Source organism: Vespa crabro, chromosome 25 (genome assembly GCF_910589235.1).
Source record: "Vespa crabro chromosome 25, iyVesCrab1.2, whole genome shotgun sequence".
Classification (NCBI taxonomy): domain Eukaryota; kingdom Metazoa; phylum Arthropoda; class Insecta; order Hymenoptera; family Vespidae; genus Vespa; species Vespa crabro.
In genome coordinates this window covers 2,453,272-2,477,905 of record NC_060979.1, presented here as the reverse complement: position 1 = coordinate 2,477,905, position 24,634 = coordinate 2,453,272, and the positions used below count along the sequence as shown (strand labels likewise).

The following is a 24,634-nucleotide window of genomic DNA, read 5'->3' as shown; positions in this document are numbered from 1 at the left end:
ATAACAATGTTGATTTATTTTCTAAATTTCACCAATCAAATGCGAGCTGAATTTCGACGGACCAATGAAATGCGCGAATACTTGGTTATAGACGCTATATTAGTCTAAACTTTAAAACGCATAACCTCGGAAATATAAATATTAATCATTATTAATTAACATAACTCACGAAAATACGTCATAATTATGTTATAATATTAATTTCTATTATTAATTCATATATTATGCTAATGTAACAAAACTATCGATTTATTTTCTAAATTTTACCAATCAGATGCTAGCTGTGATACAATCAACCAATGAAATACGTGGATTAAATTAGTTTGTAGATGTCGCTGTTGATAAATAATCGATCGCGTACCCAACCTATATCAGTATTCAATGTTGTGTAAGTAGGATTAGTTGAAATACGTGCAAGAGCTTGTTAACGTGTTTTCAAAGAAAAGAAAATCAATGATATATGTATGCGTAGTAGTTTATATAACGACGCAATTGGCAAAGGGATTCTGGAGTGAATTTTGTATCAATTCATAAACGTACACCGAAGGTGAAACATGTAAGTCTTCTTATACCTTAACCTTATATATTGATAAATTTATTCAAAAGTCTTATTCATTATAACCAATGCGTATCTAATTATTTTATTTAAAAAATATTTTACAATGCGTGATATCAAACAAACAAAAAATAATGTTCATATATATATATCTGACGCAAATTAAAAAAGAAAAAAAAAAAAAAAAAAAAAAAAAGAAAAATCAGATTAATTTTTCCTTTTTTTTTTCCCCCCCCTTCCTTTTTTACTTTGGTCGAGTCCTAATCTAAGAGGATACGTTATACATTCGATAAATTGCTATTGTTGTTTATAAAATAATATTTATGTTCTATTAAGATTTATATATATATAAATCTTATGCTGCAAAATAAATGTTATAATTAAAATCGATTAATATCAAACGTAGGTATATGATTATGCGTATTGTATTGTATCACGAAAGTGGTTTCCTTATTATTTTTCTTTTTTACCATTCATAAAATTCACTATGTTTAATGTATACAATCGTTTTGTACTTATTAACCCTTTGAATGAATATATATATATATGTATATATATATATATATATATATATATGTAACATACACGCTCCTTGGCGAATATTACGTCGCACAATATCTTAATAATAATTTAAGATCGAAAGAAGCGTCGCAATCAAAGAGTTAATTATTATTATTGAACTTATATCATAACTTAACCTAATTCCGCTAAAACCGAATCCAAATCTTCTTGCAACGTAATACTTTCTTCCCGTTGTTTGGCCAAATCGTCCTTTAATCTGTCGACTTGTGCCTTTAAAAGATAATTACCTTTTTTTAAAGCGGCCAATCGATTTTCATGTCTCTTTACGCGTTTCTAAAATGAAATGAAATAAAGATACGATATTAAATTATCAATGGATAACCTCAAAAAAAAAAAAAAAAAAAATTGAGAAAGAATGTATTATTTGTATATATTACAATGTTTACCTGTAAAATATCTTTCTCTTGTTCAATAGTATGTCCTATTTCATCGATCTCAGATTCTTCCTCCTCTTCGGATTCTTCAGATTCTGATTCTTCGGATTCCGTTTCCTCATCCTCTTCTTCTTCCTCTTCATCGTCGCCATCAGCGTCGGCCATTAATTTCGCCATCTTGTCGACTTCCTTTTGCAAATGTTTGAACTTACGTTTCTCTTCTTTTAATAATTTCTGTTGTTGTTTTATCTGTTCCTTCAATGCGTGCCTCTCCTTTCTTGCATTAACGGCTTTGTCCCTAATTTTTTGATAGTAAAAAATATTTTTTTTTAATTAGTCGTTGATTTTTTATGGATTATTTTTTTATTCTCACCTCTTTCTCTCTCTCTCTCTCTCTCTCTCTCTCTCTCTCTCTCTCTCTCTCTCTCATTATATATAAATATATAAAATAATTTTACTCACATAAAGTTTTTTACTTTGGTAGAAAGCAATTTGATTTCTCTCTGCAAACGTTTCTCCGTAGATGCTTTTGAATCTTCTTCATCCTCTTCCTCTGTACTTTCTTCTTCCTCCTCTTCTAATTCTTCTTCAGTTTCACTCATATCCTGTTGTTTATTTTCCATATTCTTTTGAGAAGCTATTCTTGCGACATCTTTTGCGCTTGGACAACCAGCCAGTGCCATTCCTGAAAAATTGTACCATGCCTCTTCTGTGTTATCCTCGGCTAATTCCACAATTGGTTCAGTATCGTTATCATCATCATCATCATCATCATCATCATCATCATCATCATCATTATTATTATCATTATCATTATCATCATCATCATTATCATTATCATTATCATCATCATCCAAGTTATCAACCCAACCCTCTCCTAAAAAGCATAATTAGTAGAAGCTGATTATAGCCAGTTGAAGCAAAGCAATAGAAAATTGAGACGCAGTTAGTGCAGCTGCAAATAATAAAGCTAATTAGATTGTTAAAAGTATGTATATATATTTCAACGAATGAAAATCTTTTTTTTTTCTTTTTTTTTTTTTTTCTGTTTTTTTTTTTCACAAAATTTATTTACCAGCTTTCATGCGTTTCTCCAAATTGTTATAGATCCTTTTCATTTCCTCCAATTCATTTTTATACTTATCCCTTTCCTCAGCCGTATTAGCATATTCCTTTTCTAATCTTTCAACGTCCTTCCTTGCAGCACGAGCTTCCTCTTTCAATGATTCCGTTAATTTTTCCTCTTGTTGCTTATACTCTTGTACGTTCTTTTGCGATCTCGTTCGTTCTACCTCTGCTTCGAGATTTAAAATTCTTGCCTGTAAAATGAAAAATATACATAAATTTATATTTATTATTATTATTTTTTTGTTTTTCCCCCAATATAAATCTAATCTCATTTAAATTCCTCTAAAATATATTGATCTATTAAACGTATAAATGATAAAAATCAATGTTAAATATTAAAAAAAAAAAAAAAAAAATTATCACCTGCAATCTTTTGTTCTCCCTTTCTAATGCCTCCTTATTTCTAAGCTCAATTGCGAGCATTTGTTTGGTACTTTGCAAATCATCCCTGACTGCGTCGATGTCGTCGTCATCTATTACATCATCTGGTTCATCTTCGGCCTCAACCTTTTGCATTTGTTCCTCTATCGTCAATTGCCTTCTAAATTTCCTAAGACCCTCCAATATAGGTTTGGATCTGTCATTGGTCTTAACGCTTTTCAATTTGACACCCTGCTGAATCTGCTTCAGCAATTGATTGTGCATATTTGACTTTTCTGACTCGAATACGAAGTGGGCCTTGCCTGTTTTAAATGGGGAAAGAAAGAAAAAAGAAAGAAAAAAAAAGAAAAGAAAAAAAAAGTAGGGGGGGGGTGGAAAAAAATCAAATCAAATCAAATAAAAAGGGAGAAAGAGAAAAAGAAATACAAGGAAATCAAATCTTTGTTAGATTACGTAGAAATCCTTTCTAATGGGGTGGGAGGGTAGGGAGTGGAGGGTGGGGGGGGGGACCTTGACAGCAAACCTTCAATTATGATACCATGCTAATCATAATTTATCATTGGCACATTAATTATCTTTCTTTTCTTTGATCGCACGAAGAAGGAAAAAAGAAAGACCGTACTTGAAATAGAAAGTGGAGGCAATGAGGGAGTTGGGGGTGGTAAGGAGGAGGAGGAGGTTATGGTTTATACACAAAGAGAGAGAGAGAGAGAGACATAAACTAATGGTTAATTTCCACGATATACAATTAGCAATTTAATTGGCTTAATATTTTAACAATGAAAACACAAAACACCCATGTAGTAAGGTTCTCCTCATTGTTCTGAGATTGAGAGGAGGAGGAGGAGGGGGTGGAGGGGGGGGGCAACAAGGGAGGTGTGGTGTGTGTCGAAGAAAGATAATATAAAAGCAAATTGAGGATTGGGATATTTGCAATCCCAAGAGACACAAGATATCCGATAATAAAAGACAATCCCATGGGAAACGTTAATTGAACATATAACTCATTAACAGGGTAATTAAATTTACATATGTGCTGTTGGATTAGGTGGGTTGGGGGAGGAGTGAGAGGGGTGGGGTAAAATTGTCAGACAATATCGTATATATATAGGATTAGAGAGAAAGAGAGAGAAAGATACACAAACATACACACATATATAATAATCTTTGATTTAAATGGATGAGGGAGGATTGTGATAAAATCGTAGATCACCTGCTGGATCAGCTGTGACCTTGTTAACCCTCTCGATCAAGGGTGCACTTCTGTCGTTGCATTTGACGTGTCTTAAACGTTTACCACTTTCAACCTCCTTCATCATGCTCGCCCAATCGGGACGTTTCCTTGGTCTTGATTTTAACATCTCCAATTGTTTCTCCTGACCCTCGGTCAATGGCGGTATATCCTTAAGGATTGAACGACTTGGTGGCGGTGGGGGTGGCCTTGGTGGGGGTGGGGGTGGAATGGCCGCCCTAGACGAACTCTTTGATAACGTTGGCGCACCTTGGATCAATCAGAAAATTATTATTATCGCTGAATTGATTCGTACGAATTATATTCTGATTTTGTTTCATTTATTTTATTTTCTTTTCTTCTTTTTCTTTTTTTTTTTTTTTTTTTTTCAATGTTTTGACAGGCTGGACTAAAAGTTGCTAGATCGACCCAAAAATGTTCTCTCTCTCTCTTTTTTTTTTTTTCTTCTTCAGTCTACGTCAAGTGTCAATTATTTTTCTCTTCGTTTTTCTTCCTTTTTTTTCTTTTTCGAATTACTAACTTTTTTTTTTTATACGGATTGTTAGCTGATCAAACTATTACTATTATTACTGTTAATACAGCAATAGTCTGTTGAATTGGGTTGATCGAATAGTCTCGAAGAATGATTCATTGACTTATAATAAAATCGACAATGAACTTTTGGCCCAGCCTTTTTAATCATTACAGTGATATTGGTATTGTAATAGTTTTCTTTTCTTTTCTTTTTTTTTTTTTCTTTTTTTTTTGGAATAAGAATGAATATTTTTCGTAGGTTCAATTTATAAAATTATTTGTTAACTTGTTGTTAACTCGAGAGACCCGTGAGGGATTCTTCTTCTTTTTTTTTTTCTTTTTTTCTCTCTCCTCTTTTTGCGCAGAACAGAAAAATGTGGGCTTTGTTTTTGTAAACGTGGCTCATTATTTTATGATTAATCTTACCAGTTGAACTCTCGCTCTTGGATAATGGTACGGTGTCACCTCGGGATCGAGATCTCTCAATGCGAACTTGTCGCTCGAGTTGCGGCCTCGAATTTGGCTCCTGTCGTCCATTCTCTCGTGGCTTTGATGACGGAGGTGTACTACTTGTTGTCTTTGTCTTTGTCGTTGTTGTTGCAGCAGCAGCAGCAGCAGCCGCGGTGGGAGCAGCGGCATTAAGATTTTTTTCACTTTTTGGTTGAGACGGTATTATAGTGATTTTACTTTGCTTCCGTGTTCCTTGTTGACCAGTTTCGGTCGTTTGCGGCACCGATTCCGTTGGCTTTGAGACACTCTAAACATATGTGCACGTATACGTTTATTAAAATTAAAAGAGGTAAAGGAGAATTTTAGAAATAGTAGAAAATGCTAAATTAATTATTGAAATTTTGCGGAATATTATTGGATGAATTGGAATTGGGCTGGGTGGATGGGTGGTTGATTTGGGTTGAAGATTCGTTCATTAGATTAGACAAATATTTTCTCATGCGATTTTTCACCTCTGAACTGTTCTTTTATTTTTTGTTTTTTTTTTTCTTTCAGTTTTTTTTTTTTTTTTAACACTTCCTACGAAGGAAGAATCTTTTAGGATCTCTTAGGGTCTTTTGGGGGTCATCTGTTATGTCGTATCGAGTGGTCCCAAAAGTTTTAAGTTTTACATTAAACAATGATCACTTTTCTTTTTTCTTCCAGACTCCTCAGGTTTATTTTGTTTTGTTTGTTTTCTTTTTTCTTTTTTTTTTTTTTTTCTCTAGATTATAAGATTACAATTTTAGATTCGTAAAAAAAAAAAAAAGAAAAGAAAAGAAAAATTAACAGCTGATCTTTGAATTGATCGATCGGCCTAATCTTCGCGAAAATTTTTAAGATAGTCTAAGAACTTTTGGCCCATCTAGAAATTGTTGGCTCATCCTGTATATTTGGTTGTTGTTGTTGTTGTTGATTTTATTTTCTTTGTTTTTTTTCTCTTTCTTTTTTTATTCGTCGAAATGAACGAAAGGAAACGAACGAACGAACCGACTATGATAGCCTCGAGAAAAAAAAAAGGAAAGAGAGAAAGAGACAGAGAGAGAGAGAGAGAGAGAGAGAGAGAGAGAGAGAATGAGGAGGGGTGGGGGGTTAAGGGAGAGAGGGGGTGGAATTCTCTTCTTGGCAAAGCGACGACATACTCGGTCGTCTTTAAATAATTCGAACTTCGACTTTTTTTTTTCTCTTCCTTTTATTTTTATTTTTTTTTTCTTTGTCTTTTAATTTCTTCTTTAACGTCGTCATCTTTCATTTATTTATTTATTTATTTTTTGTTTTTTTTTTGTGTGTTTTTTTTTTTTTTTCGTTTTCTCGCATCTTTCTTCCTCTTTTCTTCCTCGATATTGTGAACGCAATATATTTTTCGACTATTGATCTTTTTCCGAAACGAAACAAACAAAGAAGATAATTTTGCGTTCATTTTTTTTTTTTTCATTTATTTTTTTTTGTTTTTTTTTTTTTTCCCCTAAAATTGTTGACACGTTATCGTTAAAAACGTTAACGTCAGTTAATGTCGTCGTCGTGATATTCGATTCAATGATTTTGCTTCGATTGGATTGAATCGATTTGAAAAGTGCATGATCATGCATTAAAACGGCAGCTATACAGCATCAGCATTAGGATTAACATTAGCATTAGCATCGGGAGCCATAAGTGAGGCTTACGTTTACACGAATAAGGCGTGATTATAAAAGCGTTAGGAAACTGGCGGAAGACGCAGCTGGCAAGACATTTGAAATAGAAACCCGTGTTCTTTAAATAATCGTGACCCAGAGGATCTTATATGAGAGATCGAGAGAGACAGAGAGAGTGAGAGAGAGAGAGAGAGAGAGAGAGGGACATACATACTTAAAGAGAAAGAGAGAGAGAGAGAGAATTCGTAAGCAAACGAACGTCGTATCTTCGAGATCGTTGTTGCAATTTCGATCAAAATTTATGATGACAAATATACAAACACGCACAAAGAGATACGTACAGGCACATACACGTGTACCACACGTGCACGTGAAAACAAATCGTGTTGAAAAAAAAAAAAAAAAAAAAAAGTTGAGAATATATGTGAGAGGGTTGGAGGGTGGGGGTTGATGTAGGATGGGGGCAAGAGTTGTTCTCTTTTAGGTGACATAAAAAAAGAAAAAAAAAAAAAGGTTACTCTTTTTCGAGATATTTTTCACGAACGGGATAATCTTTTTTCTTCCCCCCTCTTTTTTTTTTTTTTTCCTCTTTTTTTTTCCAAATTGTAAAATCACTAACTTTGCTCGTTGACACGCAAATTTCAATTTGCACGATCATAAGCACGGCTTACGAAAGAGGACCGACTTTTATGATCGTTCGAAGACTTTTGGCCCGACTGAAAGAATTTCAATTGCAATATCAATTGCAATTTCAATTTCGCGAATATCATTTGAAAATTGAAAATAATTTAATCCTAAGAATATCTTCCCGAGCGCCCTTAAAAGTTTCTCTAACTGAGATTGCTAATCGTCATGTCGTAAAAAAAAAAAAAAAAAAAAAAAAAGAAAGAGAGAGAAAAAAAATCGAAAAAAGAAAACAAAAATAAAAAATTGAAGATTGTCAAAAGCGAAAGAAGAAAAAAAATTTGTCAAAAAAAAAAAAAAAAAAAAAAAATGACAAACCCAGAAATTAACGTCATTTAAAATGTCACCACTTCAGACGTATAATAATTTATTATTGCAATTGTATATACCACCACCCACTTCCCCCCACTTACCCCCGCTCCCTCCTACCCCACGAACAAAAATTTCTGGCACGCTCTTAACGAGAACCTTCTTCGATCAGTATATCAATATCAAATTCTACGATGATCCAATCTTTCGGAGAGGCAAATAATCCATTACAAAAAAAAAAAAAGAAAAAGAAAAAAAAAGAAAAAAAGAAAATAAAAAATAAACGCAAAACGATATTCTTCTGAAAGCACGAAGTCGTTCAATTTTTTATTATTTTTTTTTCTCCCCTTTAATTCCCTCTTTTTTTTTTTTTTAATTCTTTTTTCGTTTTACTTACCCTCTCACCCTCCCCCTCTTCTGATACTCTCGACGAAAAAAAAAAAAAGAAAAAAAAAAAGAAAAGAAAAAAGCTTCCTCTCTTATCCACCAAAAATTTCGTTTTTGATTCGTTGCCAATATAAACGAAATTGGCAATGTAAATAATGCCAATAAACAACAATAATAACAGATAATAATCATGAATAATAAATAAATATTAAATTACAAGTAAATAAATTTCAATGTGTTCCGTTATCGCGAGCGTATATTTTCTCTCTCTCTCTCTCTCTCTCTCTTTTTTTTTCTCTTTTTCTTTTTCAATTTTTGTTTTCCTTTCTCGTTTTTTTCTCTCATCTTTTTTTTTTTTTTTTTAAATCGTTCGACATTTGCGACGAAATCAAAAAATATGAAAAGAAAGGAACATTGCACTGTATAAATAAATGAAAATGAAAACAGCTGATCGAACATTGCAATATTATTCTCTGCGATGATCATCGTGTGTGTGTGTGTGTGTGTGTGTGTGTGTGTGCGTGCGTGCGTGCGTGCGTGCGTGTATCGTTTAACATACAAATTTAACACGAGTACAATGTTTTTCCAGATTTTAACGTTTAGAAATGTTTATAATGTATACTCGTTGCAGAACACCCACGTTTGCTATTAATACTTCGAGTCAGTTTTAAAGTCCTGACTTTGAAACCCAATACGTGAATGAAATTGGAATTCACAAATAATATATTTGAGAGATATTGTAAATAAATTCTTTCTTTTTTTCTTCCTTCCTGCCTTCCTTTTTTCTTTACTTATTTTTCTTCTTTTATTTTTCTTTTTTTTCTTCTTCTTCTTTTTTTTTTTTTAATTTACTAATAAATCGTTTACCTTATGACGAAGAATTATCAAAGAAAAAAAGAAGAAGAGAAAATAAATAAATGAATAAATAATAGAAATTGATTCCAAAATGATTTCTTTTTTTCCTTTTTTGTAATAAATTTTGTACGATTTTTTTTTTTTTTTTTTTTTTTTTTTTTTTTATAATTCACTATAAACATGTTTAAATTTTCTTTACGATATTCTCTCTCTCTCTCTCTCCCTCTCTTTTTTTATAATCAATGTTTGGATAAATCTCTTTCTTATTATTATTTTTTTTTTTTTTATCATCTAAGAAAGAAAGAAAAATTGTGTTTGTGTGTATGTGTGTGTTTGTGTGACAAATATCACAAATTTTTATTGTAAATTGTTGCTCGAGTATGACATTAAAAAGAAAAAAGAAAAAAAGAAAAAAGGAAAATGAATGAATAAATAAATAAGAACGAAATAAATGTCATTTATGATCAATGAAAAAAAAAAAAAAAAGAAAAAAAAAGTCCAATTTCTATACCAAAATTTGTTGTTGAAAGTTGACATGAAAAAAAAAAAAAAAAAAAAAAAACTTCGTTCACGATAAATTAACAGAAATCGACAGATTCGAAAAATTATTTACCAAGGACAAAAGAGAAAAGGGCCAACAATTATTATCTTAATTATCTTTTTATTATTTTATTTTTTTTTTTTTTGGTTAATCGTCAAAAAGAAATTAATAAGTCAAGAATTAATAAAACGAATTGCAAAATTGATTGATAAGATTAATATATCGATTGAGAACATTTGTTAGGAGTGTTAAAAGAACGTCCAAAAAAAAAAAAAAAAAAAAAATAAAACAGGAAAAAAAAAACAACAAAAAGAAAAGAAAAGAAAAGAAAAAAAAAAAAAAGAAGAAAAAGAAAGGAAAAAAAAAAAAGAATAGATCATAAATACCTTTAACGTAACTTTGGTGAAAGCCGGTGGTTCTTCTGCCTTCGATTTGGAGTCCCTTCTAGAATTAAGGGTCCATGGTGCTGTGGGCATGGGTAGAGGATTAGGACCACCATCCTTGACCCAGGGTGGTCTAAAGGTAGTCCTTTGCTGCGGTGGCTGACCACCGGCACCTGGCATCTTAACAACTTCTTTTTGTCAACCCCTTAGGTATTTATCTCTTCTATACAACTTTGTAGTTCTGATCAATGGAAGAGGACAACGGCAGCAACAACAACAACAATAACAACAACAAAAAAAGATATATATATATATATATATATATATATATATATATGTAACACTTTTTTTTAGGACCACCGAGTCAAAGAAACAAAAAAAAAAAAAAAAAAAAAAAAGAAAAATAGGATAATCGGAAAGAATGGGAAATGATCAAATCGATTTGATATCAAAACAATAATAAAGAAAAGGGATTATATAGGATTAGATGAGGAATGTGATGATAAGAGGGAGAAGGGGCCGGGACCGAGGGGGAGGGTGGGAGTTGGGAAAGATGATGATCAGTTGAAAAACGAAGATTTTAATGACGAACAATCCACTTCCTCTTGAGTTCCTCTTTTTTCTTTCTCTGGGTAGTTTTTTCTCCCCTCCCTTTCACCCTTCCTTTCTTCCTTTCTCTTCTTTCTTTCTGGGGGGGGGGGAGTTTTGTTTCTTTTTTCTTTTTTCCTTTTTTTTTTTTTTTTTGGGTTTCTTTTCCCCCTTCTGCTCTTTTCCCCCCTAGAATTTTTGATCTTGTAAACTTTTGAAAATGAAAGAATTCACAAATCCAACGTCGTACTCCCGACGTGTTAGAAGATTTTTGGGAGTCTGGGAAAGATCGAGACCTGGACCACACACCGGAGCTCTAACCAACTGCACCTCCCTAACCGCGTGATATTTTGGTAGATCTGACGTCACTTAGAGTCGCAAGCTCGAAATAGAAATTGATACTCCTCCTCCTCTTCCTCCTCTTCCTCCTCCTCCTCCTCTACCTTCCTCCTTCATCTTCTTCTTTCTATTTGTCTTCCTCCTCCTCCTCCTCCTCCTACACGACAATTTCCTTTCTCTCTCTTTTGCTCTCTCTCTCTCTCTCTCTCTCTCTCTCTCTCTCAATTTTTTATTTTTTTATTTTGTTTTTATTTTTTTATTGTTTTTTTTTACGTTCGTCAACAATACCTACCTATCTAACTATAATTGAGACAATTGTTTACTTATCCGCTTCATCTCTCAAGGTCAATTATTTAATTAATTAATTAATTAATTAATTAATTAATTAATTAATTTTTTTTTTGTTCCATACACATTTTATTACGTTCATTGTTAGATGCGGAATGCAATAATGTATACGTAAGCATTTCTATTTTTTATTTCGATATTCATTTTTTTTATTTCGATTATGTCGATCAATCCAATTGACATTTGTTTTATTCATCATCGAAATGTAATATTAGGTTGGAAACAATGAAACGGGCATTGAATGAAAATAAAAAAGTAAACGAAAACGCCCGTTTCATAATTTCCAACCTAATATATAATATGATCATTATTCCATCCATCTCGACGTGATTAGTATTAATTCTTTTGGAGTATCCTGTTTGGAATTTTCATTTTTTTTTTTTTTTTTTTATTATTTTCTTTCCCTCGCCCCCCTTTTTTTGTTTTGTTTTTCTCTTTTCTTTTTTCTTTCGTTTTTCGTTTTTAACAGGCTTCTTCGATACCTACAAGAGACACGTGGGGAGGGGAGAGTGCGGGTGGGTTTATTTTCAAAATCATTCAGTTTGATCTTCGATATTTCGCGGAATATTTTTTAAGATAGATAAAATTAATATTTCTTTTTTTCTTTTTTTTTTTTTTGTTTTTTTTGTTTTTTTCTTTGCTAACGTCTGTTACAACCATACTTTATACACCGATATTCATGGTGTCGGTATAAATACACCCCACATTGGGTATATAAGTTGAAAATAATATTATCAAATGATTTGGACAAATGATATATCACTTGTAAATATCATTTGAATGATTTTCTTCATGAATATTTATTCCGCAGTTTGTTCTTTTATTCGAAGAGAAACTATCGTATCTTTTTTTGCAAAATATATATTTTATTACTTAGGAGTCAGTTTTGATTGGATTGGATTCGATTGGATTGTCCAACCAATCACTGTTGATTTGTCGCGATTACGAAAGATTTCGGCCAATACATTTTCTTTCTCGCAGTATAATAATTTGACGTCTTTACGAATGTATCGTAAACTTTCAGAGATTTACGTTTAATTTTAATGATGCTCCGTTTCGTGGATTATTTTCCGAGAAATTTGAAAAAGCTTTTTCAAATCGTTTCGTTCATAATGCTGATCGATCATTTCCGGCATTTCTTTGGATGGAGGTGAGGAGTGAATAGGAGTAATTTTTCCCATCCAAATATATTTTCAAATCTATTCAAATCGTCGATTTACATGACGAATGAAACGCCAAAAAAATTTCTGTTATTTCGACGATTTTTTGTTTCTTTTTTTTTTCTATTTTTTTTCTCCTCTCTCTCTCTCTCTCTCTCTCTCTCGGGAAAGGATACATTTAAAAATATAATTATGATCGATAGAAAATAAATTTTCCATTGGTAATCCTTTTCTCAGTTTCTCTCTCATCTAAAAAAAAAAAAAAAAAAAAAAATTCCCAGGAAAAAAAAAATATAAACTTTTTGTCAAAATAAAATCTTAACACGTTCCGTGCCAAGCCATTTTCGTCTGACTAGTCGTTCAGGCCATTTGATATTTTGACTTAAAAAACAAAAGACCGCGTGTACCACCGGCGGTACACGCAGCCCGTAGTTCAGGTTTAACGTGTACCACCGGTGGTACACACGGCACGGAACGTGTTAAGAGAGAAAGAAAGAAAGAAAGAAAAAAAAAAAACAAATAGAATACGATCGTCATTAGAAGACTCAAAATACATTTATTTTAAGACGTATCATCATGATCATCCATCATTATAAAATTGCGAAGATACTGTAATATATTGTATTTTTATCTTGTTTGAAATAAAATGTCGATTTCTCTTTTAAAGAAACTTATCAGAACGAGACTACTTGACCTTGTTGAAGGGCCGGCCGTTTTCGTGAGAGGCAGTATCAATTAGCAGCGGAGAAACGTAACGAGGCATACCTAAGGCAAAGTTATTACAAGGAGACAGCAAGATATTTTGAAAGAGAAAGTGGAATAGCTAAACATTACGATTCTTGGAACTTGAAGCTTGCTGCTGATCCAAGGGGTAAGCTTGAGAGGGAAGCTAAAAGAAAAAAAAAACTAGATCAACTTCCAGGAAGGAGAAACAAATTGAGAATATTATTGAAGGAGGAGGATGAGCTATATCAAAGGGAATTGGCTGAATTAATTAGGAAAAAAAAATCACAAGAAAATGATATTAACACGTTGGAATTTCTTAAAAAGAAATTAAAAGAGAAACGTATGGAACAGGATCTTTATTTTCCTAATACATGTCGAAGATTACGTTCATATTTTCTCGATCCTCGACCAATTTCCTCTTCAATAATTAGCTCGAATATTAATAATAGTAATAATAATATTAATAATAATAATAGAAGTAATAATAAAAGTAATAATAATTCAAATGGTTTTGCGGAATGTTTCCATTTGAAAGATTCGACGAATTTATTTAAAACCAATCAAGAGATTAATCGTACCAATTCGACTTATAAAAAGAACAATATGTCCAATTGGAACGATCAGAAGGATCGATACGATAATAATATTGATCTATTAGCACGTAATAGAAAATATTCGGCACGTTATGCACGTAGGAGTTTGGAGAATACAAATGTTAGACCTGGCGATGATATTTTCGACAATTTATCACGTCGTTTGCAGGAATCTATGATGACGACAACCATGAGTACGGTTAGCAGCAAGATGGCGGACGATGACAAAGAAAATCTTAATGTTGACGTAGTAGATGATTCAACAACCACCACGCCGATACAAACGAATATGATCGAATTGACAGATCAAGAGGATCCTACGATCATTTCGCAGGACGTTTCTGATAAGGATTATACATTGAATAGGACCGAACAAGAGATAACGACGAATAATATTGCAAATGATAAACAAATTATAGTTGATCATTGTGATTATGAAAGGGAAAGGGGTTATCCCTGGATGAGGATGGATCCTAATGTTAAAAATCTTTCTGAAAAAATGTATCTTTATTTGACCTATAAAGAGCTCAAAGAAAAGATAGATGATCTATTGAAAAAGGAGGAACATGCTCGCAATAGACAAAGATGGGATGATGCCATTAGATTAAGGGATATGAAGAATGAATTGGAATTGATCAGAGAGAAAAAGATATTTAATATGAAGAGTCTTACAATGGATGAGGATGTTAGGGATAGGGCACTTAAAAATATCGATGAAAGGGAACGTGAACTTGCCCTAAGGGTTGATGCTTGTACGGATACGTCGATGTATAGGTAATCATATTTTAATAATTATTCTTTACAAATTTTTCATTATAATTATTATTCCTTTTTTTTTCTCTCTCTTATATCTGTTCTTTCATTATGTAAACAAATGAATGAACGAATGAGTGAATGTTCAAAAAAAAAAAAAAAAAGAATCATTTCATAATTATAAACTAATTAAGAAATTTTCTGTTTTGACCTTGAACTAATACAGTGATCAATGGTGTCAAGGATACGACGATAAACATCTTAATCGCGAATTAAAGTGTTTCCTTCGAACTTCGTCTAATGTCGCAATAGTCTAACTCTGAATCATTCACAAAACACCTAAATTGATGCCAAGAAGCATTTCAACCTACTTGTTTCTCTCTCTCTCTCTCTCTCTCTCTCTCTCTCTCTCTCTCTCTCTCTCCGTCTCTGTCTCTGTCTCTGTTTCTCTCTCTCTCTGTTCAATCCCAATAAATATTCACAGATGTTCCAATTTCGAAAGAATTAAATAACCTTCTGATAATCCTTACACCAACCCACCCTCCCTCACCTGCCCATCTTTCATTCGAAAGAAACGAAAAAGAAAAAACAAAAAAAAAAAAGAAATAAACAGAAAATGACGGTCGAGAGTATAGCAATTATTTCTTTTTTTTTTTTTTTTTTTTTTTTTCCTTTTTTCTTCCTCCATTCATAATTATCAACAACACGCGCGCAGTTTCAATTTCAAATTAATGAGGTACGAGAGAAAAAAGAAAGAAAGAAAGAAAGAAAGAAAAAAAAATTGATAAAATGGTGTCGAGAGTATAGAAATTATAATTACATATTTAATTATCAACGTGGGACTATTTCAAAATAGATGCCAAGAAACATTTCTCGACCTACTTGTCTCCGTTCGTTCCAATGAATATTTCTAACGTTCTAATTTCGAAGGAACTAAACGACTATCTCACGTCCTCTCGCCAGGTTATCTCTCACCTAAAAAAAAAAAAAAAAAAAAAAAAGAAAAAAAAAAAAAAAAAGAAAAAAAAAGAAAAAAAATAGAGAAGAAAGAAAATAACGGTTGAAAACATGGAAACTATTTCTCTTTTAATTAATAACACGCATAACTCAAATAGTTGCCAAGAGAATGTTCCAATTTCAATGTAATAAAATATATAGACGCAACCTGCACACCAATGGTCCACCTTTTCCGCGCAACACCTGCCCACCCTACACATTAGCCCACCCAGGCACACCTTTACCTGCAAAAAAAAAAAAAAAAAAAAGAAAAAAAAAATAGAGAAGAAAGAATATAACGGTTGAAAACATAGAAACTATTTCTCTTTTAATCAATAACACGCGTAACCCAAATAGATACCAAGAGAATGCTTCTAATGTCTCAATTTCAATGTAATAAAATACATAGATGCAACCTGCCCACCAATGGCCCACCCTTTCCGTGCAACACCTGCCCACCCTACATATTAGCCCACCTAGGCCCACCTTTACCTGCAAAAAAAAAAGAAAAAAGAAAACAAAAACGACCCTTAAAGTGTATTGTTTCGACTCGTAATTAGTAACGCGTATGATGTAAAAAAAAAAAAAAAATTATTTTGTGTGAACGTTCTAAAATAATTTATCCAACGAAAACGATTATCTTCGTCTTCATTTTCACTTTGTATGTTTGTCACTACGTGCATTTAGCGATGGCGCAAAGGTTCTATGGGAGAAATGGATTAAAGAGGATGACAGATTCGTTATTAAGGATGCCACGACTCAAAGGGAAATTCTGATGAAGGAATTGGAAGAGGAATTTCAAAATTTGGCCGTTGAAGACAGAGAACGAATCGCTAAGACATATCAAAGTGTCTTCAACAACTTGCATTTGGAAAATCGTCATCATCTCAATACTAACTTAGTGGCGGAGGCCAAATCCAAATCTAATGCGACTGGTGGGACAGATTAGAAAGATATATATATATATATATATATATATATATATATATATATATATAATATGTATGTGTTAGATCAAGCATTTTTTTTTGCTTTTAGTACCTATCAATCTCTCTCCCTTTCTCTCTCTCGTTTGCTATGTGTTTATAATATTTTTATCAATTTATCTAATCACAAATTAATTTATCCAAGAAAAAAAGAGCATCTAAAACGTCATCAGATTAGAACGATATAATCCTTATTTAGTTTATCATTCGTATTATCATTTTGTTTAAATAAAATTGAATTATCGATTAGTATTATAAAGACCATAAAGTTCGTCGTTGTATTCTGAATCCCTCTGTGAATTTGGTATTTTTCTTTTTTTTTTTTTTTATTTATTTATTTATTTTTTTTTTTTTCTTTCGTTCTCTCTTCACTAATCCTATCTCCAAATTCATTGTTATTATTACTTTGATCAGGAATTGAAGAATCGATTAGTAATATTATCAATAATTTTAAGTTCGTTGTATTCTGACTTTTGTGAATTAGATATATTTCTCTAGGATATATTTTTCTTTTCTCTAATTCGTTCACTAGATTATTATCATTATTATTTTGATTAAAAATTCAATTATTGATTAGAATTGTTAAGATCGTAAGTTTCTAGATAAGTTTATATATTTGTTATTCTGAAAATTTGATACGTGCCAATTAGTATTACTTAAATAATATCATTATATTTCGTTTAGGGGATTCATTTTTAGCAATATAAAATTTATTTTGAATTTTGTATGTTAATCGAAATTATCTCTGATCAATGGATAATGCACAATAACAAAGAAAAATTTTTCCATAATGTTGTAACGTGAAAGTATTATAATAAGAATATTGTTTATATGTAAAATGCAAGCTTTGTAGATAATAATGATAAATAAATGAAAGTTAATCGTGATAAATCATCCATTTTTATATATGTGTATATATGTATATGTATATGTATATGTATATGTACATTTTTATTTTTATTTTTATTATATATTTTTTATTAATCAAAATGTCGCAGACCTGAACGAAAATACGAATTAATTTTTTTTTTATTTAATTGTCCTGTTTTACCGATCGATGATAAAGTAGAACGTTATTCGTGGGTGTTTGTAGTAGTCGAGTCGTTAATCTGGTAGATGGCACCATCGAACTCTTTCTCGTTGATTAAAAAAGGCGGGAGACTATCTCTTAGATTAGAATTAATTCATAATTCTAATCTAATTTTTATTTTCTTTTTTATTTTTTTCTTTTTTTTTTTTGGTCGTTTATTGGACGAGAGACAGTTACAATTTTTTTTTTTTTTTTACATTTTATTTTTAAACCTCATGATTTTAGAAGATTAATAAATTTACGATTAGATTATTAAATTTAATTCTTGCTATCTGTTTATATCTAATCTAAACAAGATTATTAATTCTAACTAGATTAGATGATTTAATTTGAGATGCTTGTAAAGTCGTCATTAGTTTGGATCTTTTTCGAAGCAATAAAATTTAATCAAAAATGATTTCATAAAAAAAAAAAAAAAAAAGAAATTATTACAAATCAAACTGGCAATTCCACGAACCCAAAGTTTTCTTCCATAATTCTACTTTTTCTCTTTTTTATTTTCTAAATCAATTAATTTCTCTTTTTATTCCTTTCCTTTTTATCGACCGTTGATATAAAACATCATTAATATCATTGTTATTATTTCCAAATGAAAAATACGATCTAATATTGCGAAATTAATATAATAAAAAAATTCAATTGGTAAATCTAATTCCTCCCCCCACCCCCCTCACCTCCCCGTCCGTCTTCATTAATTATCACAACAATCTAAATCTAATGTATATTATCGACTTCGGTGATGTAAAAAAAAAAAAAGAAAAAAAAAAAAGAAAAAGAAATACAAAAATAAAGAAAAGAAAAGGAAAATGGACGAGAAAAGAGAGCAAAAAGTCGAAAATAAATTCGAACAAAAACGCAAAGGTTCATTTTCGAACGAGGCCAAAAGAAATATCTAAATATCTTTATGCCTAAGACAAAGCGAAAGAAAAAAAAAAGAAGAGAGAAAAAAAAGACGAAAAAGAAAAAAAAGAAAAAGAAAAAACGGAAGAAAGAAAAAAGAGAAGAGAAACAGAGCGAGAGCGAAAGCGAAAGCGAAAGCGAGAGAGAGAGAGAGAGAGAGAGAGAGAGAGAGAGAGAGAGACAATTTCCAGAGCGCAATTAACGGACTGCGACCGGGAAGAAACATTCCTCGCTAAAAAGAATTCAGCCTCGCCTTTCACCCCTTCCCCCTCCATAGCCCAGCCCCACCCTCGCTTACATCCCTTGACCCCCCCTCAAAGCCCCCCATCCAACCCCTCAACCGCTCGAGTTTGAACCAGCGAACCTTCGAAACCCCCTGGGCCCCTCCCCCTCGCCCTCGCCCACCCCCTTTCTCAACTCCAATCCCACTCTTTCGGATCTTGAGTCTTGGGTTAACTTGGATAAAAAAAAATTTCAAGGAACACTTTCGAATAGAGGTGGTCGTCGTTAATCCCACGTGCCGAGACGGTTGACAAGTACCAAATTAGTCGGGTGATCCGTCAAAAAGCGCATTTCCATGGGTATGTAGGCACGCGCGTACCATATCCGTTGCTAAATAATATGAGAAAACCCCGAGGAACGAACCAACCAATCAAGATGATGTTCCTTTGAGAGAGTGAGTGAGAGAGAGGAAGAGAGAGAGAGAGAGAGAGAGAGAGAGAGAGAGAGAGAGATGAATACAAAGTACCACATGGTCTTGACCAAAACTATATGCTAGTGCGCATGTGTATTAAATGTAAGATAGAAATAGACGAGTAAAGTGACAGAGAGAGAGAGAGAGAGAGAGAGAGAGAGAGGGAGAGAGAGAGAGAGGGAGAGAGAGAGAGAAAGACGAAAATGCCACAGCACACATCTATGAGATATAACGTAGTGTGTGAGGGATGGGGTGAGAGACCTGTACGAGAGATAGATAGATAGAGAGAGAGAGAGAGAGAGAGAGAGATAGCATAATACTCGCATCGCGAGTGCAATGGTCCATGAAAGCTCACTGCCTGCTGCTCTTGGCGCTCAGAAAGAAAAAGAAAGAGATAGAGATAGATAGATAGAGTGAGAGAGAGAGAGAGGGAGAGAGGGAGAGAGAGAGAGAAGAGGGATGCAGCCATGCCAGCTATGTTAATTAAACGCGTTTCTAGCAACCCCGCATAGGAAATGGGATGAAAGAAAGAAAGGAAGAAAGAAGGAAGGAAGAAAGAGGAAGGATGAAGGAGAAAGAAAAACGAGAAGGAAAAGGAGAAAGAAAAAGAAAAGAAAAGCAAAAAAAACATATATATATATATATATATATATATATGTATGTATGTATGTATATATGGAGAGGATGTGGCTGCTGTAGTAGTTGCTGGAGGAGGAACGAGAAAGAGGGTGCCGGCTAATAACACGTCCCGTACGACGAACACACGCCACACGCCCTCCTTCCCCCTCAACTCCTCACCCCTCAACACCCTTAACCCCCACCAACTTTGCTACTACTACCGATACCACTGCTACCACTACTACAACTATTACTACTACTACTACTACCACCACTTTTACTTCTTTGACTCCTACTCTTTTCTCTATTCCTCATCTTCTATACCGTATATATTCTCTCTCTCTCTCTCTCTCTCTCTCTCTCTCATTCTTTTTCTTTCTGTCTCTATTTCTAGTAGGTAAATATAATTTCTTAGATACTTTTGGTAGAAATTTTTTTTCAAAAGTCGAATTAATGGATTAATGCGTTTGACGATTGCTAATTGTTACTTTTCTTTTATTTATTTATTTATTTATTTTTTTTGAATGTCATTCATAGGAGTAATTAGGTACGATTGAGTTAGTTGGATTCTGTTTTTTTTTTTTAGTTTTCGATTTATTTTTGCTTTTTTATTTTTTTCTTTTTTTTCTTTCTTTTTTTTTTTTTTTTGTTTGTTTGTTTTTAATTTCGTGTCTCACTGAACAGGGATATGAGAATTGGAGATCAAATGCGACGGGTTGAATGAATATGATAATTATGAAATGGCTGCGTATCATTATTGTTATCTTTTATGAGGGATTAATAATGTGATTAGGATGATCGAACTGGTTTTGTTTTTTTTTTCTTATTATTATTATTATTATTATTATTATTATTATTACTGTTATTGTTAATTTCTTTTCCTTTTTTAATTTGGATTTTGATCTTTTTTCGAATCGTACACACGAACGGGAAATAATAATTAAGCAGATAGAATGAAAATGATTAATTCGATTTGTAAAGAAAAAAAAAAAATTTCTTGATGAATGAATGAATGAATGAGTGAATGAACGAACGTAGTAACAGAAATACGTGGAAATTAATTTTATATTTTGGTGGAAATATTTGGTTTCTTTCCTATGGTGAAATATTTTTTTTTGTAAAAATTAAAACTAGGCCAAGATAGATCAAGGAAGAAGGAGGTAACTTAGTTGACAAATTAGCCTGTCAATAGCAGTTGGCCTGACGTTGGTTGTCTCGGTACGCTTGAAAGACTCGAAGTATTTCGCGGAAATGCACCACGTGCTCTTATGGTCCCCCATGTTAAAGGGAAGAAGCAATTAACGGAGTGCATATGTCCGAACGCGACTAACTGAAGTTAATCTGACGGAAAGAAAAATTTCCGCTTGACAAGCTTATTAACAGGTTTTTTTTTTCTTTTTTTTTTTTGAAAATCGAACAGTTGAAAAGCTATTTTAATTTAGGTCAATTTAGGTATTGCCGTAATCTTTTGTAAATCGATATTTAAATCTTTCTAGGTTTAACGTATTTAACCTAAAAAAATTTTAACTATGACAATTTATTTTTCTTCTTTTCTTTTTTTTTTTCTTTCCTTTTTATTCTAATCATTGCGTATCATCATAAATTTCTATATATTTTCTTTTTATATATATATATATATATATATATATATATATATATATATATAAAGAAATCTGACACGACAATTAAATATGGAACAGCTGATTAACAGCGGCCATTTTTAATTGGCTACCGATACTGCCATCTTTCTTTTTTGCAATGGATATATCTTTTAATAAATAATAACTTTTATATTGTTTTCTTTTTCTTTTTCTAATCACATTATAGTAATTTTGTTTAGCATTAAAAGATAAACCTCGTTAGGGAAAATAACAGAAGTAATTTTGAGAATCTTTTCTTCTTTTTTATATATATATATATATATTTATCTATACATATGTATATATAAAAGTCTTACATGGAAATTCAACATCGACTTTTAATCCTTTCACACACACATACACATACATACAGACTTTCTTGTTTTCTTTTTCTCTTTTCTTTTTTTTTTTTTTTTTACGTTGAAAAAAATATTTTTTCTCTGTTCCTTTTACTAAGTTAATTAATAATCAAACGATCATTTGTGCTTTATCCTCGCACGATTAAATCTATTTTTTGCGAAGTTTGCAGACAAAGAGAAAGAGATGAGAATGTTTGCGTATAATACGCGCGCGCGCGAGTACGTGCGTGCGTACGTGCGTTACGTTTTCTCCTTCGCTCTCTATTTTTTATTTTATTTCCTTTTAGTTTTTCCTTTTTCCTTTTTCTTTGTTCTTCTTCTTTTTTTCTACTTTTTTTCTTTCCTTCTTTTTGCTTTTTTTTCTTTTTATTTTCTTTTTTTTTTTTTTTTTGTTTTTTTCCCAACGTTCCGAGACTCAAAGCTCAACGATCGTAACCACGCTCAGTTAAATGTTCTCTGTTGCAATACGCAAAGAGATGGCAAAACGATGTAATCCGATGTATTCTAACGAGTGCACGCGCCATTGTGCTGCGAGGGATATTAATCGGAATGTAATAAATTCTCGCGCCGAACGAAATCGTAGTCGTATAATTCATTTAATAACGAACCTCTGTATACATATACATACATACATATACATAAATTTTATATATATATATATATATATATACACATATACATGTATATGAGCATAATTGCAACAAGGATAGACATATATAAGTTATATATTCTTTTCTCTTTCTCTCTCTCTCTCTCTCTTTTTTCTTTTCGAAAATATAAATTTTATATAAATTTCAATTAACTCAATCGGTAATACAGTATGCTGTAATAATTTTAATTTTTTTTAAATCTTTTTTTAATTATTTGTCTTTCTTATTTTTCTTTTTTTCTTTTTCTTTTCTTTTAATTTTCTTTTTCTTCATTTTTGGTCGTTGTCCCAAATCCTCTTTGATAAGAAAATTTTCGTTGGAAATGTCGTTCGTTCTTTTAATAAATAAATAATATAAACAATAAATAATTACGACAAAACAAACAAGGAACGAAGGACATCGCGCTCTCGAAATGTTAATTGAAAATGGCTACCGTTAATCAGCTGTTCCATATTTAAGTTTTCGTAATGAATTTTTGTTATTATAAAAAAAAGTAGAGTGAGAAAATGCAAAGGGAAATAAAAAAGTTTACATTGAGATTTATTTTCTAATTTTTCGATTAACTATTGTGTCATTTTCTAATTCTAATTTATATATATATATATATATATATATATATATATATATATATATAAGGTGAATCAAAAGTATCGCAATGATTTGGAAAATGAATTACCATTCATCGAGTCTTCTTAGACAAATTATTCTTTAGGATTATAAAAACTACAAGCTTAAAAATTTTCGATCCACCCTATATATCGTACGAGTATCAACTTTTCGAGTATTAAAAAAAAGAAAAAGAAAGAAAAAAAAAAAAAAAGATAATAATTAGCAAAATTTCGAGTAGAACAACGAATTGACCGAAACTTCTTAGATGATTTTAAAAGTCAATTATTATACTTCGAGACCTCTTAGATTAATTATTCTTTCAGATTATGAAACTGCAAGCCTAGGAATTTTCGATCCGCCCTTTATATACACATACACAAATTCATACATACATACATGCATACATACATACATACACACATATACACGTGTATACATATATGAATCCTTACTTTGCGAGTGTAAAAAAAAGAATTCAGCAAAAATTACGAATTCAACGACGAATTGATCTTTCATAACCGAATTACCAGACTAATTTCAAGTCGAGAAAGAGAAAGAGAGAAGAGAGAGAGAGAGAGAGAGAAAGAGAGAGAGAGAGAGAGAAATGAGTCTAAAGTTTCCATGTCGATGCTACTTCTCTCTCTCTCTCTCTCTTTCTCTCATTTCATTATTCTCTCTCTTTCTCTCTCTCCCTCTTTCTCTCTCTCTCTCTCTTCACTTGAAATGTTCATTGGTCCAACCGTTCGTTGTTCCTTCGAACTTACAACGGACATGGCAATTACCGTGAATTAGCATTTCTCTCGGTCCAACCGGAGAGATAGAACGAAACAGACGGGATGGACAGGACAGACAAACGGAAAGAGAGAGAGAGAGAGAGAGAAAGAAAGAGAGAGAGAGAGAAAATGAGAATTTTTTTTTCGTTTTAAATCAGAAATTTGTTGTCCATTTCTTTTTTCTATTCCCCTCTTCCATTTCTTTTCGTTTTCTTTTTTCTTTCTTTTATTCAACGAACAAATCATTTTCTCACGCTATATAGAAGTTTTACTTTAGAAGAAATAATTAAATCTTGTCTTTGGGAATGGTAACGGAACGATAACGGAACGGAACGGAACGGAACGGAATGGAATGGAACGGAATATAATGGCGGACGGAAATCTATACGCGCAAACGTGATTTTCGCGATATAGTTTTTGCGGTTAGAGGCGATAGTTCTAACTGCTTAGACTTCTTTCCCTTCTCGAAATGGATTTTTCTATCTCTTTCTATCTCTCTATCTCTCTCTTTCACTCACTCTTTCTCTCTCTCTCTCTCTCTCTCTCTCTCTCTCTCTCCCCCTCCCTCTCTATCTCTATCTCTTTCTCTCTGAGTATATTAGAAAGCTGTTACGACGTGGCTTGCCACTTATTTTCTCCATATCGAGACTACGCAATCTGTGTTATCTCAAAACAATTCCTGAGAACAAGTCGAAGGTTATTACGACGGTAAAACGTTGGAAAAAGAAGGAGGAGGAGGAGGGG

The 24,634-nt window shown here is 32.1% G+C and overlaps 2 protein-coding genes across 3 annotated transcripts; one reads left to right on the top strand and one right to left on the bottom strand.

The window, feature by feature from the left end:
* Window positions 1-786: 786 nt before the first annotated feature.
* LOC124432400 (golgin subfamily A member 6-like protein 22) lies at window positions 787-10,989 on the bottom strand. 2 transcript variants are annotated; one of them, XM_046981340.1, is made up of 9 exons: window positions 10,661-10,989; window positions 10,072-10,309; window positions 5,213-5,543; window positions 4,235-4,522; window positions 3,004-3,323; window positions 2,588-2,831; window positions 1,975-2,197; window positions 1,525-1,810; window positions 787-1,411 (listed from the first exon to the last, which is right to left on the bottom strand). In XM_046981340.1, the coding sequence occupies exons 2-9, from the start codon at window positions 10,246-10,248 to the stop codon at window positions 1,250-1,252; spliced, it is 2,031 nt and encodes a 676-aa protein (XP_046837296.1). In that variant the 5' UTR covers window positions 10,249-10,309; window positions 10,661-10,989; the 3' UTR covers window positions 787-1,249. The 2 variants fall into 2 exon arrangements, with proteins under 2 accessions (XP_046837296.1, XP_046837295.1); XM_046981339.1 differs by having other exon boundaries at window positions 10,072-10,989.
* Window positions 10,877-17,448, top strand: LOC124432489. Its single transcript, XM_046981472.1, has 4 exons — window positions 10,877-10,998; window positions 13,208-13,374; window positions 13,765-14,596; window positions 16,259-17,448. Exons 1-4 carry the CDS (start codon window positions 10,877-10,879, stop codon window positions 16,518-16,520), a joined length of 1,383 nt encoding a protein of 460 aa, XP_046837428.1. The 3' UTR covers window positions 16,521-17,448.
* The last annotated feature ends 7,186 nt before the right edge of the window (window positions 17,449-24,634 follow it).

Coding starts and splice junctions, on each gene's coding strand:
- LOC124432400 (XM_046981339.1), bottom strand. CDS start 10,248: ATGCCAGGTGCCGGTGGTCAGCCACCGCAGCAAAGGACTACCTTTAGA. Junction 5,544..10,071: donor TCACCAAAGTTACGTTAAAG/GTATTTATGATC, acceptor ACATATGTTTAG/AGTGTCTCAAAGCCAACGGA. Junction 4,523..5,212: donor CAAGAGCGAGAGTTCAACTG/GTAAGATTAATC, acceptor GATTGATCCAAG/GTGCGCCAACGTTATCAAAG.
- LOC124432489 (XM_046981472.1), top strand. CDS start 10,877: ATGAAAGAATTCACAAATCCAACGTCGTACTCCCGACGTGTTAGAAGA. Junction 10,999..13,207: donor AACTGCACCTCCCTAACCGC/GTGATATTTTGG, acceptor ACCTTGTTGAAG/GGCCGGCCGTTTTCGTGAGA. Junction 14,597..16,258: donor ACGGATACGTCGATGTATAG/GTAATCATATTT, acceptor ACGTGCATTTAG/CGATGGCGCAAAGGTTCTAT.